At 49.4% G+C, this 18,438-nt stretch overlaps 2 protein-coding genes across 3 annotated transcripts in view; both read right to left on the minus strand.

The window, feature by feature from the left end:
- LOC135398712 (uncharacterized) overlaps positions 1–9,747 on the minus strand; it is an 82,463-nt gene extending 72,716 nt beyond the window's left edge. Inside the window, exons 1-6 of the mRNA XM_064630096.1 lie at positions 9,626–9,747; positions 9,032–9,049; positions 7,168–7,617; positions 7,085–7,103; positions 4,352–4,455; positions 3,232–3,372 (exon numbers count right to left, since the gene is read on the minus strand). Coding sequence (XP_064486166.1) covers positions 3,232–3,372; positions 4,352–4,455; positions 7,085–7,103; positions 7,168–7,617; positions 9,032–9,049; positions 9,626–9,632 — 739 coding nt within the window. The 5' untranslated portion in view covers positions 9,633–9,747. The remainder of the gene's footprint in view (positions 1–3,231; positions 3,373–4,351; positions 4,456–7,084; positions 7,104–7,167; positions 7,618–9,031; positions 9,050–9,625) is intronic.
- A 2,540-nt stretch (positions 9,748–12,287) lies between these two features.
- LOC135398292 (tetraspanin-33-like) lies at positions 12,288–18,417 on the minus strand. 2 transcript variants are annotated; one of them, XM_064629711.1, is made up of 7 exons: positions 18,244–18,415; positions 18,017–18,169; positions 17,849–17,960; positions 16,114–16,365; positions 14,600–14,944; positions 12,615–12,811; positions 12,288–12,522 (listed from the first exon to the last, which is right to left on the minus strand). In XM_064629711.1, coding segments are annotated over exons 2-7 (1,065 nt in total). In that variant the 5' UTR covers positions 18,019–18,169; positions 18,244–18,415; the 3' UTR covers positions 12,288–12,365. The 2 variants fall into 2 exon arrangements, with proteins under 2 accessions (XP_064485781.1, XP_064485782.1); XM_064629712.1 differs by lacking the exon at positions 16,114–16,365 and having other exon boundaries at positions 18,244–18,417.
- Between the last annotated feature and the right edge of the window lie 21 nt (positions 18,418–18,438).

The following is an 18,438-nucleotide window of genomic DNA, read 5'->3' on the forward strand; positions in this document are numbered from 1 at the left end:
TTTTATCTCGTGTTGGGTCCGCGAAGCAACTATGGTTATAAGCGGGGTGTTTATTGCAGTTGTGTTGTAACAGCTTTAGTGTATGATTGGCGACATGCGTTTCAAGCTGGGATGGCTCTCTGAAGGTGGTGGACTATAGAAACAGGGAGGGGGCGAAGTCGCAGGGGGGGGGGAGAGGTTAGATGCGTCTGGATAAATAACTGTGTAGGGGGGTTGCGGGGGTGTGCTGGAAAAATCCGTGGTACGGTGGCCGCACGCCGCCTGGTAGAGCGAACGAAGATTTTGATTCTCTCTTAAAATCAGAATTTTATTATCTTCAATTTATTAGACCCAGAGGACACGGCAGGCTTCCTACTGGGAACCGTGCATAGCCCACCCTGACGCAAAATGGACAAGTCTACCGCGCTATACGAGTACGAGTGCTATGACTACGACGACAAGAATGCGTCTCACCCATGTCGACATTTTTGTGGTGATTAGCCGCTCAGTCCTGGCTACTCGCCACCTAGCGGACCGCTGTATAAGCACTCAATGAATGATAGTACCAACAGCTAGCCGATGTATTTTGCGATGACCCGAAACGATGCCAAAACTTCCCTTCTCGTATGCGGCGGAGTTCCGGTTTACATTCGCGGTTTGCGTACCTGAAGTCTTTGAGTGAGTTCGATTTATGATACGAAATGAAATGAATTTCATTTTGCAGTTCCTATAGTGTCACTATAAACCTCTCTACAAAAACATGTTGCGGGTTGTTTTTATGAAGCTTGAACCCACGCTTCATGTATGCTTCGCGGTGTAAACGGTAAAACCCGCGTATAACGATACACCTTGTTACGATCTGCGCCGTACAACGATCGTTTTTTTTTAAAACTTTTTGAACGTTGTGCTGGATACCGAAGAGGTTACAAATGGCTCCAGTGTTCGCGATGTACATTATATATGACATCCACAATAATGACGGGACCTCTAAGTACGTCATAAGTTTACAACGTATCTGACGAAGGTTTCACCCACATGGTTTCACCATATGTGCGTTCACGCGCAGTTACGTTTTGCACGATCGATGCGGACCAACAACTCGTTGCTGTTGAGCGCGATGCTGACAACCTTACAAACAATTCAGCTGCGCGCTCTAATCCCTGAATGCTCTCGTCGCCCTGGAACATGGCGTTCTTTTTGCCGGAGCCCGGTAATAACGATATTACTCCTACAACGATTAAAGTTGCTAAATAGCCTTCGATATAGCGATGCGCTGGCATATTTTGTATGCATCTTCCCTTTTGTCATCACCCGTGCGCGAACAACTTCAGCCACTAGTTTTTAATTTTTAACCAATCCCGAACACTTAATGCGACCTACGCGTGAAGACTCGCGGTGACGTGGCAACAGTGCTGGATGACCGGCTGGGGAACCCCTCGCGAGACGTCGCGGAACCCTGTTTGAGTACCCTTGGCCTAAAGCAAGCACAGCGGGTACAATACTATCAGCTAACGGTGCATAAGATGTTCGAGAACGCCTGTCACCGCGGACTGACAAGTAGCAGGCTGCGCGAAGTGTGAAACGTTGCTGGTCTTGGGAGGAATAAATTACCCGTGGTTTGAGACTTTCGGGACATCGTTCGTGTCGAGGCTAGTACATGCGGTACAACAACAGGGGCAGCTCCCTGTATGATAGGAGATCGTCGTTGGAATGTAAAAGAAAAAAAAAATCCAGGTCTCTGGTTTCTCTGACAGAAGCCGCCACGCACTTGACCGCATAAAATGCCGAATGGGTGTAGGGTAACGACGTCATAGTGTAAAATCCTTTTCTGCAAAGCATGAGTGTCACAAAAAAAGCTTGGTTTAATCTTGTTCTTCATGTTGTACCAAGCCGCGGTGTATTGTAACAGTACAGAACACTGTTTTCAGAAGGACGGAAGGTCGCGGAAAGGAAGACGTGTGTGTAGCTCGTTTTACATAAATGCCGTTGTGAATCGTACAAGACGAGACAGACCGTTAAGGCACAGTCACATATGCAGACAAAGGAAGAAAGAAAAATTGAGAAACGAGTCGCGGTTAGGCTTTTTGTACCTGTTCATCCGTCCACACGTGTACAGTACCATACGAACAGCTCGGAGATCAGAGTTTCCGATGCGTGGTCACGTAGTGCTGTATGGGGCAGCAGCTTTTGTCGGATCTCATAGTTTCGCATTCTTCGGGTAACCAAATTGCATTGTGTATGCTACCTTGTGTATGTTTTGGTGCCGCTGCCATGCGCGCGCGCGCACATATACTTGCGCTTACCATTGCGTGCCTGGGCCACATACTCTTGCAAGAGACAGCAGGCCATGGCCTCGCGGTTTCCGGTTTCAGAATTTCGCCCTATCCTCTAGTTCAGTGAACGAAACGTTACAGGGTTCGCAACGGAAACCTTTATTGCTTCCGTTTTACGGTAGTTTTACGGTAGACTTGGTATCTATGAGACTATAGCAAAACCGGTGGCAGTCCACAGGTCACAGCTCAGGCTGCATGCCGTTCGCCCGTCCAGTTCCTGGTGTCCTCAACGCGTCTGCACAACGGGCTGCAGGTCCAGGTCCAGGTCGCAGTGCCTGCATCTTACATCATTGTCCTAAAAGAAACCCGATAGGTTAATTAAACTCCGATCTCGCCACTACCACCAACCACTTACTTTCCAGTGAAATCGTAGTCGACGTCACTGAATGCTAGAACGTCCTTCCAACGTCGTACCGTTCTAACGACCCACCATCCGTTTATGCATCTGGCACCACTGACCAAGCTGCGGGTTTAAGCTCTCGTTAAGAACAGATCGACAACATACTACCAACGCACGATGTAACATACTTACCCAGAACCGCTGAAAGCAAAACTATACGTACCAGATGCTTACCACCCTTGCGCAAGTCTTGATTTGCAGGCCTTGTGAAGAGTCGACCAAGACGTGCTCGTGGGACTAGTCGCGAATACCCATTGGTCCCCCCAAAATATCGAGAGTCCAACACGACGCTAATTGTGCGTTCAAGCTCTAGAGAGCAGCTTTTTGCTCTGCCATACCACATAATATGAAAAGTGACCATATAGGCCGAGCAATCCTAAGCCATACACATCGATGCCAGGTATGATTCGAAACGCACATGCATGATGTTGACTTGATGTCAACTGAGCAAGACGTACCTATACTCTGGCATCGAGTATAGCAAACGACCGCATACCAACCTATAGGTCGTCGCTTTACCTGGTGTCATAGTCGCCCTAGTCGCCCTAGTCCACGGCTTCTGTGTTCGATGCGTCATTTCAGTCTGGTCAAACGGAGCAGTATCACGACCCGACACGAAGAAACCTTCAACTTCATTCGTGGCAGTGGTCTTCTTGCTCGCTGCATGGAGTCACATGGAAGAGCGTCAGCGCGATGTCGAAAGCAGCGAGATGGCCAACGTGTCCAGAAGCCCGGTGACCCGGGTTAGAACCTCGCTAGCGCTAGCGCTTCCTGGCTGTTCCGAAAGCTGTCCTTTGTGAAATCTGTTCGGGGAGCGGGTACTTCACGGCGTCTACCGTTTGTTCGCTACCCGTGTCAAGGATAAGTGAACCTAGTCTGCCCGCCACCTATCGACGTTGCAGACAGCACTGGAGGCGGAAAGGTAGACGTGTGTGTCGTCCTTTCGAATGTCGTAGAGGTTTTCGCAACTCAGCGATTCTTTGACAGCCGGTATTCTGAACGTTCGAAATCGCGCGGTTGCATGTTGTCTGCAACTGTATAGGACTGATCACTTTAGCAGACGACAAGTGACAGTATTCAAGACGTTACGGGTGCGTTAGCTCTGGGAAGTGATTGGGCCAGGGAAGGGCACACACGGGGAAAGGACAGAAGGAAGGAGTGAGAGGGTGAAGAGAGAGAGAGGGGGGATTGGTACGCGTTATGGCTCACCTGTAGCGGAGCCAGAAAAATATTTCTGGAGGGGAGAGGATTTCGCCCCTGTTTTCACTCTGGGCTACCAAAGGAACGGTTCCAGGGGGGAGGGGGGAAAAGGTTGAACCCCCGAAGCTCCCCCTGTGGATACGTCACTGTGGCAGACTTCATCGGATCCCACCACCGACACCCGTTTCGAATATTTTCCAGGAGACCCAAGGATAGCACGTGACGGATTCGGTACCGTCTCACGCACACGAACTGAATTATGTATCAAACGTCTATACTCTGGGATAGGACAATACGCGCTGGTTGCAACTGGTTGTGATTGCCTTGGGGGTGGGGGTGGGAGGCACATATGTCCAGAACCGCGCGTTCTCCTCTGGCGGTGACATACCTTTGTGACCTATCTCGAAAGAGCAAAAAGCTGTGGGCAAAAAACACTCACCGAAACCTCCGAGTGCGTAGAAAATAACCAGAGCAGCAATAGAGATGACGACAATTATGAACCCAAGCATTACCAACATGAAGCAGTCGCGCCGGGGTGGTTCCCTGGAAAGGTGCATTTATTGCAGCATCGCGTATCCCATGCGCATCCCATATATGCGCACGTTTCGCAGCAATACAGAAACGGTATCGATTGAACTATTGGTATACTGAACTTATTACAAATACTGCGCTGCAAGAGGGGGTTCTAACGAGCGGAGCATAATCTAGTGCTCCGCTCAGATATTAGACACAGAGACACAGTCGGGAGGCAGAGAATTCTACTCTTTCCAAATCCGAAATTCTAGTGATACACTGGTTAGTTTGATACACTTGTCACGATTTAGCGTCGATTACTTAGCGTCGAAAGCGTAATTGCTGAATCATATTTGTAATAGACGAAGCCCGATGATAGTCATTACACAAATAAAGTGGACGGATAGGCGCTGAACTTTTTCAAGTTTTCATATCGTATTCATGCGGTAAGGACTCCCCAGACATTCGAGGCTTATTCCAGGAAGCGCGCTGTAAGCATTTAGAGAGAAGCCTTAGAAGACTTACGTCGTAAAAAAGAAAAAAAAAAGAAAAAAAATGGCCTCATATAATCAATAGGTTTGCTCCATATAGGACCGTATCATCCGTACAGAGAAAATAGATTTCCAAACTAGTGTCACTTTATTCCTGGTGGGCGGTGACCACAGTATGGAAAACCCCTCGTAAAATGGTGGCTTAGTCTGACTTATTCGATAGAATACATGACAAGAGCAGACGGCGGATGTTGACGAGTATGGCGGAATTCCCTCTCTCAAAACGGGAATCTATTTTCTAGAACCAATCAGAGCGCGACTGGCTTGAGAAACAGAATGCCGCGGGCGTCTCAGACTAAAGGGCTAAACGCATGGAGCGTTTTCCCGACGTTTTCAGGACGCGCGCGCGCCCGGCGTGCGTGTGATCTCGTAAAAACCAGTTTTTCAACGCGCCCGGAGGGCGTACGCCGGAATCTGTGACTATACAGATATTCGCGCGCGTCTGGGCGTGTTTTCCGAGAAGTAGACAGAACCATGGCCGCCGTGCGGCAGACAAGGTTGCGTATGAGCAGCTCGCATAAATTTTTGAGACATAAATCCATCACACTAAATTTACGTGAACATTTTAATGGTATCTAGAATGAAGAAACGCAGGAACCACAGGAAAGAAGAGCATCGGCACGTTCAAACAGATATTTGTGGTCGACGAATATAGCAACAGTGGCGCGCGTCACTCGCTCCGTACGCATCCCATGCGTTTCGGGTGGTCGCCTCGCTGGCGTTTCTTCGCCGCGTGTGCAAGGCCATGGCGTACGCGCGACGTTTTGACGCTGAGAAAACGTCCAATGCGTTTCGCCCTTCTAAACACGTTTTCCCAGCGTCAACACGTCACGCGCACGCCGTGTCCTTGTACTCACCCGACGACCACCGGAAACTCATGGGAGGCGTTCAGAGCCGAGTAACGCACACCAGTGTTGCCATATATTCATCCACTACAAGCGTTTGTTGGAATGTCTCGACGTTGTCGTTTTATACGGTTTCTGCATTCCTTCGTTACGGGTATCGTTAAAATACGGAAGTAAATTTAGTGCGGTGGATATTGTCTACACAATGTGTGTTGCTTATGTGCAACTTTGTCTGCCGCACGGTGGTGATCGCTCCGTGCACTCGTCGGAAAACGCGCCCGAACGCGCGCGAATATCTGTAGTCGACATAGACGCGTTGGCGATTTTTCACACCCATGCCAAGCACGCGCGCGTCGAGAAATCGTAAAAAAAAAAGAAAAGAAAACGCCCTGTGCGTTTCGGCTTTGCTACGTAGCTTGAAGCGAAAAGCCCCCGGTAAATACGGCGACTTTCGCTTATCAGTGCAAGGTCTGACGCTACTGTGTCGCACTATTACACTCCTGGCTCTACGAACACGTCCAACGCTAACCCATACGTGACGTTGCACGAGCCGATAAGGGGCTTTCCGGGACCTGCAGACGCCCTCCCAGTGGCGTAGCCAGAGGGGGTTTTCGGGGGGTTCAAGCCCCCCCCCCTACCGAAATGCATGCATGTGAAAGAGTGAAACGAGGGTGAAATCCTCCTGCCATAGCCGGTCGCCAAAGGTCCTCCGGCCGGTCCCTGATTGGCCTTGTCCGCGCCAAAGGGCGTTCCCCTGATTGGACTTGTCTGAGTGACGTCTCATCCAATTTCTAGAGAGGGAAGGCCCCATACATACTCTCAACATCCGCCTCCTGCTGTTGCCATGCATTACATGTCGTAGCTACCAGGGCCGGTGCTAGGGGTGTGCGGGGCCTGAGCCAAAGGCACATCGCGGGGCCTGTTTCACAGTCCCCGCTAGGCCTGCAAGGGGGGGGGGGGGTCGAGGTAGCTTGCCGTTATTGGCCGCACTCAAGTGGGCATCGTCACGACTATAGCAAAAAAAAAAAAAAAAGGCCAGCTAGGCCTGCCCCGCTAGGCCTGCGCGGACCCTAGGCAAGCGCGGGGCCTAAGGCGGTCGCCTTACTCGCCCGGCCCGCTATCGCCGGCCCTCAGCTACTTCAAATTCGCGTCGCGCGCGACACTATAGTTTCAAGATCGACCTGGGCGGGCGCGACAATCCCTTTAAGCAGACGGAGAGCTCTCTACTAACCAAATTGGCTCAAGAATGTTTGATGAACTTACTCAGCCATGGCCTTGTACGCTGCAAAGCATGAGAGAATACTTTTCACAACTGGCCCGAGACCTTTAGCAAGACGAGCACTTACGGGAAGCTGAAGTTGTCCCATCACCGCCACCAGGCTCTCCCGCGAAATACGCCTGCGTCCCTTGTTCTGGCGGCTGCTGGAGCGGCGGGTACGCCTCTTGAGGATACACTGGCACTGCTCGCATTTCCGGTTGTAGTTGCTGGCCGTACGGGTCTTCGTAGTACGCATTTGGGTCGACGTACATGGCGCCGTAGCTCGGCTGCCTCGAAGGCTGGTACGAGAAACCAGGATCATAACCCTGCGCATCGGCGTACTGGTCCTGGTACGGCGCCTGATAGAGTTGGTGGTGAGACCCGCTCGGGCCTTGCTGAGCGTACGGGTCTGCGAACGGATCCTGGTACGGCGCCTGGTAAAGCTGGTGACGAGACCCGTCTAGGGGCTGTTGGGCGTACGGATCTTGATACGGCTGTTGGTACAGCTCATTCCGAGACACCCCAGAGGCTGATGGGACTGTTGGAAAGAGAATATGAACCCCAATAGAACTGTCACGATACTCTGCGACAGTTTCTGTCTGCGCGCGAGACAGGGTAAAGGTTGGGAAAACCATGTGCGCGAAGTGCCTGTCCACTCACAAGGCAGCTATTAGGGGGTACTATATTCGTAGATCGGCACGGTACCCAAAGTACGCGTAGGTCTACAGAAGACACCGCGCGCGTCTCACGCTGAGTTCCGCCACCACCCCTTGTCTAGGAGAGGGACACAGTGAAGTGTCTCCCACGGGCAATAGGGGAGAGGGAAACTGTGGGGTTGCGCAGACAGCTGACCTACTTTCGTGCCGTACACTTTGAAACTTCGAAACCATGGGTGCGAATAGGGTCATACGGTACCTTAAGCGAGCTCCGTTCTTAACCGTCGCAGTAGAAGGTTGGCACCAGACTCGTCCCGGGGGTCTCCGCAGGTAGCACGATTTCGCGAAGCGACCCCCCCCCCCCCGTCCTACACACTCACTCTCTGTAGCCGTGTTCAACTCGAGAAGGAAGTGAAATCTAGTCCGTTAACTAGATACACCGTTGGAGATAACTAGACTTAAAGTGGAACTCCGCACCACAAAGGTTGTGACATAGCCGTGACCCTTGGGGTGTCAGGAACATACGTACGAAAGTGCGCAGATTTTATTCGAACGAAATATTACGAAGTGAGCGCTTCGCCTCTGTGAAGCAAGAGGGCGCTGAAAGTAACACTGCTGACGTCATCCGGCATGGGAGAATGCAAGCGTCGTAGCAGACGACAATGCTAGGTGACGTCACAGTATCTTCCTTCGGGCGAACCGCTGTGCGCTTTGCATTTTGGTTTCGGTTTAGTATTGTCATCATTTAGGAATTACTCGCACAAAATGAATGCCAATGTTGTATTCGGTATCAAGGGAACGGTCCGTGTTCGGTATGATGTTCACCTAATTTTTTTTCTGAATCCTTGCGAAGTCTCCGTTTAAACAGCGCGCCAGGAACCACTTGCAGCGCCACCATGCGTCACCATCTACCCTATCTGCGGCGCAGTAATATGTTGAGAGCTGACGGACTAGATTTCTTTTCCTCCTCAAGTTGAACACGACTATAGACGATGGGTAAACAAAGCTAACATGCCGTCCCGAGCACAACATTTTCTTGCATCTCGTTTGATTGCGTGATTAGCTGCAGTCGTTGAAAGCATGATCCTGATTGGCTGACTCTTAGTTGTTACGTCACGTCGACGAATAAGCAGGCCTTCTCTTTATCTAGGTGGTGTTGGTCAGGCCGAGCCATCAACGTCGTGTCGCACTGCTCATGGTTGCTTTTTCAAGAATTTTTTGTATTAATTTCGACACCAAACGCGGCTTTGAATAGTCAGACATCGTTAGGTGGACGAGAAACGTATATGAACCTACCTGCCCACTGGTCATAACCTGAAACACGAAAGCAAGCGGTTAGGCTCTCCTCCACCGGTACGTCGCACAGGACACTGCCATTGAGACACGAATTGGTCATTCGTGTTTTTTCCGCTCCTGACCGAAGATATTGTCGAATGCAGGCAAGCTGGTGTAGGTTAGTTGCCGGTAACATTTCGCTGAGGTTGTGGACATGTGTCCAAGGACAAACGCAATCGGACGGGATGTTTTTGTCTGTCCTCCCCCAGTCTCGGGGGAAAATGTTACCAACCGTGTTTGCGGTTCTGGGTAAACCACACAACAAAGCCGTGATCACCAAACACGATATCTTCGAGAGGGGTTCTAAAATGTGCCATCCTTGCGAGAATTCTGCTTTGATCAAACGAGAAAACAAACAAATAAAAACATAACAGGATCCGGATCAGGCTCTCTCGATCTTTCTGGGATCTTTATTGGGTACTCTCATCTTGCCATACTACTGACCGGGACTTCGAATGCGCACAGTGACTGGGCTTTCCCATTGCAGTCTAGACGATGTCTTCAATATTAATTAAATGACTGTATTGATTGATTGATTAAATGAATAACTCTTACCGGCCATGGCAGATGATAGTGCTACTGGGCCAGACCTCGGAGCCGATGGAACACTGACTACCACGCTGTCTGTAGCATCGCCCGGTCGCGCGAACGTCACGTGACACGCCTGATGTGCTCTCAGTCGGCAGCCAATCAAATTGAAGACGGCTTCGGAAAGCAGCCAATGAAGGCCTGGTGGCTGCTCTCAGTGTTTTTTTCTTTCTTTTTCGTGCATTCCTTGCACCCCTTCTACGTCTCTTCCGTCGACGCGACAAGAGTGTGGAAGCTGCGTGTCGTACACGTTTTTGTGACGGTTAACATAACTCCAAAAATGTCACAAAAAGGCGTGAGCCTTCCGTATGACAGCACGTCAGTTGTGCAGTTGTAAAGCGCGGCTTATTCAGCTGATTGTCAGTTCGCACCATATAAATCTTAAAGAGATTTCTATGTTCGTAAGAGTTTTATGGTTGGCACCTTCTCAGGCAGTTTCACAGGTAACGTGCTATCAGTTACAATCAGTTATGGTTGAAGTATAAGTGCTGAAACGTAGTAGCGGTGGTGCATTTGTAAAACAGTGATTTGCTGTGACCCTATTCATCGTTATCATTCGTATCTTATGGCCACTCGGTGTCCTAATGCGCGGAATATTAATCCTAATACGCGAAAGTAATATATTTTGACTCAATCACTTGTTTAGCTTCGAAATGAATAGCTGAATTCTGTCACTGCGTCATTGCGACGAGCTAATTAACGTAGCTTATCGAACAGATACAAGAGGCAGATTCTCTTGCAGCTTTCAAACCCTGTGTTGCTCAGAGCTGGTTAACTTCGAACTGAGATCAAGGGTTGCTAAAAATTGAAGTTGATACTCAATTCCTTTTTTACATACGTTAGTTGGTGACGTGATGAATGTTTCACTGACAATAACTCCCTTTAATGAAGCAGAGCTAAGCGTTAAATTCAAGTTAAGTGACAGTTGATCTCGGGTCAAATGTTAATCGTCGTTGGTGAAACCCAGGGATGGGCAATATTCGAATACATTGTAATTAAAATACTATTTAATATATGAATACATGTATTTATATGTTGTATTAAAATACTGATGTTGAAAAGTAGTTATGAAGAGTATTTAAATACCCCTTCTAACGAAGTATTTTGTATTTATATTTAAATACTCAAAAAATGTATTTATGCCCATCCCTGGTGAAACCGCGGACCTTAAGGGATAGTTGGCTCCCAAAGGAAACTAAAAAAAAAAAAAAAAAGACACGAAAAAACAACATGCGTGACGTGTGCAATAGGCCGTGAACAACACCCATAAGTCTCTTTCGTACGAAAGCGACGTATTTTTCGAGTTTTCAGTATTTTCCTGTGAGCATCGGCAGCGCGGTCGAGCGCAGGAGGAGGAGGAGCATATTACGTGAGGGGCGGTCGGCTCGTGTGACGTTTCGTGACGTTGCTTCAGGGCTTGCGATAGGAAATTGTCTGGGACACGGACCGCCCTCTTGACGTCACATTGTTCTCAGAGAGACGTCGCGCGCGTCCTTCTTTGCGGAAAAGCCTACTTGCGTGGATGTCGTTGCTCTCAGATGCCTGCAATAAATGACACCCCTCCGCTTGCGGGAAACTAATGTGCGGACCTGATGAAGTTCGAAAGACACTAGCGACCGCAACAGAAATCAACGAAATGCCTGAAGAGCGAATTATTCCTTTAAAGGGACTGCCGCGTCCGTCCCGGTCAATTCCGAAATAATTATTAGTTATATAACTATACAATTACTCCTCGTTCATCATCGACAATGACGTGCAATTTGATGTAGTGCATGACAAAAGCATACGCCGGATGATGAGAGTACGCCGGAATTTCCTCTGGAAATCTGAGAAATCGTCACATGGACGAGTCCATTCAGGGCAATCAGAGGACCTTTCGCTGGTTACATCGGAGAGCCTGCGATCGCCTTGTGGTATATCACATCTGCACTCTTAAAAATGAACTTCACCACATAGCACTCTCCTAGCTATGTGGGTTAGCGTCCGCCGTGTTCGCACTGTGTTCCATGCGACATGGTCGCGTCAGAGTTCACTCATAAGCGCTTTCACTTTTCATTGCGGCGCGGCGCGAAGTAGACCAGCTAGGAGACAATCGCCCGCAGTGCGCTCTCATTCGTGCGCAGGCTAACATCACAATAATGTTCCTATCGCTGGGGCTTCTTTAGCTGCAGATGGACGGCGAACCTTTAAATATCGCTTATTTAACGTGTAAGCTGTTCTCGCCAGGCCAGGTAGACTGTGAAGCGGCTACTTAACATTACAGTATCGGTCCAATGCTTACGTTTCCAGATGATTGTGTCGCAACAACGGCAACAGCTGTAATAATTGGTGGGACCTATGACCGGAAATCGGATGTTTGGAACCACACCGATGGAGAGCCCACAATGCGCGTTCCGTCGCGCCATAGTTTCCGTGACCACACGGACCACACCACGGTACGCCCACCCCCGTCCCACTCCCCCCTGCGGTCAGTTTATCCACCCATATCCTCCTCTCCCCTTCTGAACACCTCAGTCTGGCTTGATCTACACTAGGGGATCCAGAGTATCCGAACTGGAGTCAATCCCACGGACATCCGGGTCAGCAGGCAAGAAGGCAATCAGCTACCGACAGAAATCTTCCAGGAACACACAAACGGTACTCCTTTAATTACACCGTATATATTTCTACGCCCACGGAGCCGCCTGAGGGGTCACTTCGCCCTAAATTAGGGAAGACGAGCCATTGGACTGCTTTCCATCTCGTCCGGGTCAAGAGCGTGCCGGGGTTGTCCATGAACCAGAACTGGGCTACGGTGCTGCGCTGGTGATGGTTGAGGTTTCGGAGGTGCAGGCTGCCGTTTACGTTTCATCTCCACACAGCCCCTGAAAACGTTGGGAAGGAAACGTGCTCTATATGAACAAAAGTAGCCACTAACCAAGCCAAGCAAAGTTTTAAACACAGGTTGACCACCTACTTTGGAATATTCATGAGAGCTTGTTGCTTTGCCAGTGACTTCCGCTCGCCGCGCCGTACTGCTGCGTAGTATTTCTCGTAGAAGCCAGTCACCGAGACGATCTCCTTCCTGACGTTGAGCGCCATGGAACGCAGGATGGTGAGGATAATTGTGACGACGGAACAGCCGATGACTATGTAGAATGAGGACGCCTTTATCTGAATAACAGGAAAAAAAAAAAACGCTGTCAAAATTCAGCTGTCACGTGGCACCAGGTGAACTAAACGCTGCATCAGCAAGAATGAGTAGTGGGATATATAACATGTCACCTAACAATGCTGTGGTTGCTGTTGCGGAGCAGCTCACTGCAATTCCATGCAGCGTTTCGCCAACAGCCGTTTGCGACAACGCTATTTTGTGTCATGGTGTCTAATCAGGGTGAACGTGCATGTACCATCGTTAGTCGAACTTTATTTGATGATCGTGATTGGGGAGTTTCGTAGCCAGGGGCGATGCCCTACCCCATTCAAGGTACCCGAAATCATGATTTCGATTACGATTTGACATTCTGCTACACATTTTGCTTACGTGAACGATGTGCCAAACGTAAGCGATCGTAGTTTGCAGACCTCAAAGTGTTGATGGATAGGGTCAGGACCTGTTCCCGTATATAGGAACCGTGCTACGATCCTAACTTCGAGGAGCTTCCTTCAGCGCAGGTTTGAGTGCTGCGCAGTCCTGAATTTCCAGCTCGTATACGATATCCACTATCAGGACTATGGATAAGGACTCGTCTTGTGTTAGGGTCCTTGCGGGATTTCTGTGCAAACGGGTCCAGGGGACGTTCAGATAATCGAAGTTCCTGCAGACCCAATGCACGAGGTAACAAGGGCGGATTTTTGTCGCGCCGTGATAGTGGCGGACGCTACGATAGTAGGTCTACGCGCATGAGAAAAAGGAAAGGTCTGAGAAAGCACGTGAGAAAGCGTCTGTCCACTCAGAAAAGCAACAATACCACGTATTCACACGAGGGACATCCCCACCGAATATTCCAGTGGAAGAAAAAGCGAGAACACTGCTCACAGAGCCGAAGTTCCGTCCCGTGTTGTGTTGAATATTCACACCGTGAGGAATATCGGGAGTGGCGTACTGCACATTTAGCAGACGACACTTAGCAGACGACACCTAGCAGACGACACCTAGCAGACGACACCGTCAGCGTGTTTTCCTGTCGTCTGCTACGGAATATCTTGTGGCTGTGTAGCAGGATATTCCACACGGTTAGAAACGACGGTGAGCGCTCGTGCTCACGTGACAGCAGAAAGCTACGCCATCTTCATCTTTTCTCATCTTCCGCTTCTGGAGGAATGTCGCTCGTGGGAATACACGGATATGGGGGCATTCGGAGCCGGGCCACAACCACGACCTACTAGATTATAACGACCACGTCAGGCGCACCCCTCCCATGCGCCGCATTTTTGGAAGGCAGCGGTGGCGCTTCTGATCGTCCTTGTTATTGCTTCCTCAACTTCTACAATACTTTGTACTTCAGCTTACCTTAGTATTTCTGTACAAGCTGTGGACTTCCACAGATGTTTAATTCTGAGGTTGATTATTATCATCATTCTACGCGTTTTCATAGGAGCTATCGCTGTCGTCTGCTACGGTTGTCGTACATACGCTTCTGCGAGTTCAAAATTCAAATTTCCATCGTCCAATCGTGCGCCAGTCTGCCAGGGTGCGTCAGTAGCGCCCCTGGCGGATCGTGCGGACAGGCACCTCATAGGGTTTGCTGATTGTGACATGGTCGTTATAATCTAGTAGGTCGTGGCCACAACACATCACACTACGGTGAAAAAAATGGAGCGACGTAGACCTCGCGTGTATACTGTTGTTGGGGTACCCGATTCGGCTGACCTACTTGCACCGACTTGCATGGTGTATTGCACACGCCCATTGATAGGGGGCAATCCCAACTCTGCAAAATATCTCAAAATTATACTCACTCTTGCCGTAACGGCGTCGGTGCAGCTTCGAGTATGAATTTTCGCCCAAGCGTCTTGCTGCGTCTTTGACAGCACATCCTGGCCACAGAAACGCCTGCTTAAGACTGACACCATGTCTTCGTCCGGCTGTTGGCGACAGCAGCAAGACGCGGGTACGCTGCACTTTTCGAAGCTCGGGTTGGTCCTGCTACAGTTGAAATATATGTTTTGGTTCCAGTCACGGTAGCCGTCATCTGTAATACCGCAGCATTGGAACGTGTACTGCATGAAGTCGATGACCCTCATGAAGTCGTCATTGTCTCTGTAGTGGACGATGAGATCTACCGTGACGTAGTCGTGGATGGTCTGCGAGGACGAAGCCGTCAGCCTCAACAGGCATAATAGAAACACGGACACAGAGAAAGATGATGATGATTAGAGTTTTAATGGCGCATCTACAACACAGGTCGTACTGCGCCAACACTGCGATTAAAATGCGACTAAAAATAGGTGCAATGTTTAAAAAGGAGAGAAATAACATAAACAAGAGACCAACTTCACGTTCATGTAGTCCTGTTGTTTTAAGAAGTAGCGCCATTTAGTGCCTTCTCAAAACCAATCCCACGTAAACGTTGAGCTTCAAGGGGAAAAAACTACACGAAACGTCCTTCAGTTGAACATCGCAAGCTCTATAGGTGAGCAGTTGTGCGAGAAACACTCTGGAAGATCCTCAGAACAAGATCAGAAGAACAGTTCTTCAATTGAATAATAGAACAGTTCTTTAGCTGAACTGTAGAACAGTTCATTTGCGCACCAGGACCGTTCTTCAACTGTAGGGCAGTTATTCCGTTCTTTGGCGATAGAACGGTTCAGTTGAACACCGGGACTGTCTTTCAGGTGAACACCAGGAGAACAGTAAAACAGTCTTTCTTCCGGAATACATCATTCGGAAATTCATCCTCCCTTCTACACTCTAAGAAAAAAAGGAGTAATTTTACTCCTTTTGGGGACTAAATGCATTGCCACAAAAAATAGTCCCTTTCGGGAGCAAATGCACGGGAGTAAATGAATGTCAGAGTGGAGACTGCATTTCACGCGCTGTTGTAAGAGTACGAGGTACACAATTCGTGTGCATGCATGAAAATAGTTTGAAGCAAACCGTCAACCGTGATATATCGAGTAATATAAAGTCTTGCGACATATATATGGCACAATTTGCGAACAAAGAAGCGCTAACTGTTTCTTACTCTGTGTGGCTGGAAAATCGCAACGTTTGCTGAGTTATACAGCCTTGTGCCATCAGATTGACCAAGGGCACATATTTCCGTAGACTGTACGCATTCAGGAGACCATTCGCGAAGTTCAGTGACAATTTGCAATCCTGGGGAGTAAATGTCAGGGTTGGGGACTAAAATGGGGAGTAACTGCAGTCTAGGGGAGTATAGAAGCTGCAATTACTCCCAGTGTACTTGTGACCACAAGGTTCTCCTTTTGCGTTCTTCCGAGGAGTACGTAACACAGTTGTCCATACATACCTTCTTGCTCAGCGAAGGGAGATAGAAGGAGAGCGCGGATAAAGCCAGGCTGACTAAAATGAGGAAGCACATGGCGTACGAGTAAATGGTGAGCAGTAGAATGTTCTCTCGGAGGCCGCCGATGAATCCCATCGCAGAGACAATGGCCAGGAAGCACGAGACGATGAGGGAAGGGATCTCCAGGTTTACTGCGATCGTGATCGCGATAGACAGGAAGTGTATGTCGCCCCAACGCAGGTACAGCGAGTAGCTCTGCGAATACGACTTCACTGAGCAGGAGCTGCTATATATGGTAGCTATATAGGATACGACTTTTTTCAGATCGCTACCTCGAAGACATTTCATGAGCTATATGGTGCGGTAGACGCAGTAGGTTATTTTCTAATCAGTGGTTGCGTTAAGTAGGCGCCCCGGAGCGAGTGTTTCAGACTCCACTCACTTAACGCGACACAATAAGCACCACTCGCGCATCCGGGAGTGCGAGACCCGAGCAGCTCCCCGCGCACCCGTTTTGAAATGGGGCCTTTGAAGCAGACGACAAGCGGCCGGGTGCTTCAGGTTTTTCCGTGGCGTACTTCCTCTTGAGCCCCGGCGGGTGTGCTCTGAAGCAAAATACTTTCTATGTTACCCAGTGCTCCGGTTTCAACTGTAACAACCTTTATAACTTCTGTCATGGTTTTGTATTAGCGGATAACTGGCACACGGATATCGGCGGTTATTCGCGGGTAATGCGATGCAGCGGGCAATGCGATCAAAGTAAACAGCTCGTATGACGTTTGTTACAAATTCCCATCTTTTTCGTTTCCATTTCCTGTTACAAGGAGAGGTCTTCGCAACCGTAGCCGTCACTTCCAACGTTGCTATATATTAACTTAGCCAACGTGTCCTTCGTCTGTGCATTGCACAAGGAGACAACAGGTGGCGCCATCATGGAGCGAGCAGGGTAGCGTTCAAAAGTTGCGCTTCGCTGTTTAGTGGCCGCCCCGGGTGTCTCATACTCTCGATTTGAACGCACCAAAAGAGGGGCGCCTACTTAACGCAGCCATTCATTCAGTGTGAAGCCGGATGCTACGTATGCGTTTGGGCGTTGTTCAGGTACAAGGTCTGCAACTATGTAGCACGATGCAATGGTAGTCAGGGCCGGCGATAGGGGGAGGCGAGAAAGGCGACCGTCTTACGGTGAGGTCGCACGAAGCCCTCAACCAGGGATTACTTTTTGGCTCAGGCGGTAGCGTGTTCGCTTTCTGATCCCAAGATCGCGCGTTCGAACCCTTGGTGGCAGGGTACAAGTTGCTTAGACACGGAGTCTTCCGCGAGGGACGTTAAATACGGGGTGCCGTGTGATGAGCTCTCATCGCACGTTAAAGAACCCTCAGGTGGGCAAAAGCAATCCACCAGACCGGCAGCTGTGGCGTCGCTCATGATCTCAGTTGTGACGCGACGTAAACATCCAATTATTAGGGATTACTTTTTTAAAAAATATGAAGTATGCACTTAATCGCGTAAAACAGGCCCCGCAATGTGCCTTTGCCTCAGGCCCCGCGCACCCCTAGCACCGGCCCTGATGGTAGTACGATACGTCGAGAACAACAGGCCTTGCTAATAACCCAACATATAACCAGTCCCATTTGGTATTTCAAGACATTCAAGCAGAGATTGCGATGGCTGACAAGAACGTCGTGTCTATACGTAGTTTTCTGCAATTAACACCTCGTTTTAGATGACACACACTCACAGAGATAGCGGCGACTATTCCGGATATGATCATCAGGAGCAGGTTGATGATGACCAGAGGATAGCGCTGCAATGGGCTCACATCGATCATTGGGGGTTCCGCCTCTGTCTTCCTGCAAGTATTGCTCAATGAGAGACATGTTTAAGGACGACTAAAAACCAGGCGTACATGTTTCAATCGGAGGAACAGCAAAGCACGTCTGTCTCCTTCTGCTTCTTCGTACGTTTCTTGAGGCACAAGAGACAATGGCCACGAGCTGATCGAAGCACGCGCATCTAGTGCGTGCCAAATCCTTGAAGAGCGAGATGGCGCCAGCGTCCGCTAATGAGAAATAAGAGCAACCATCATATCATCAAGCTCTGGCAATTACATTATCATTAGATTATGGTCGTTACCTCAGGTCTCCCTTCACGTCGACGTACTAGACTTTCGCCGGGGACTAACACAATGAGTCGCAAGGGCGTCTGTAGCCTCATTTGTGGAGAATGTCAACGTGCCCTAGTACCCAGGAAAGCAAAATTTCGCGAATGGAGGGGTACACCTTCTTCTTCTTCTTCTGCCCCATGGAGGATGGTCGTTAGACAGGAGGG

Source organism: Ornithodoros turicata, chromosome 6 (genome assembly GCF_037126465.1).
Source record: "Ornithodoros turicata isolate Travis chromosome 6, ASM3712646v1, whole genome shotgun sequence".
In the NCBI taxonomy this organism is placed as follows: Eukaryota; Metazoa; Arthropoda; class Arachnida; order Ixodida; family Argasidae; genus Ornithodoros; species Ornithodoros turicata.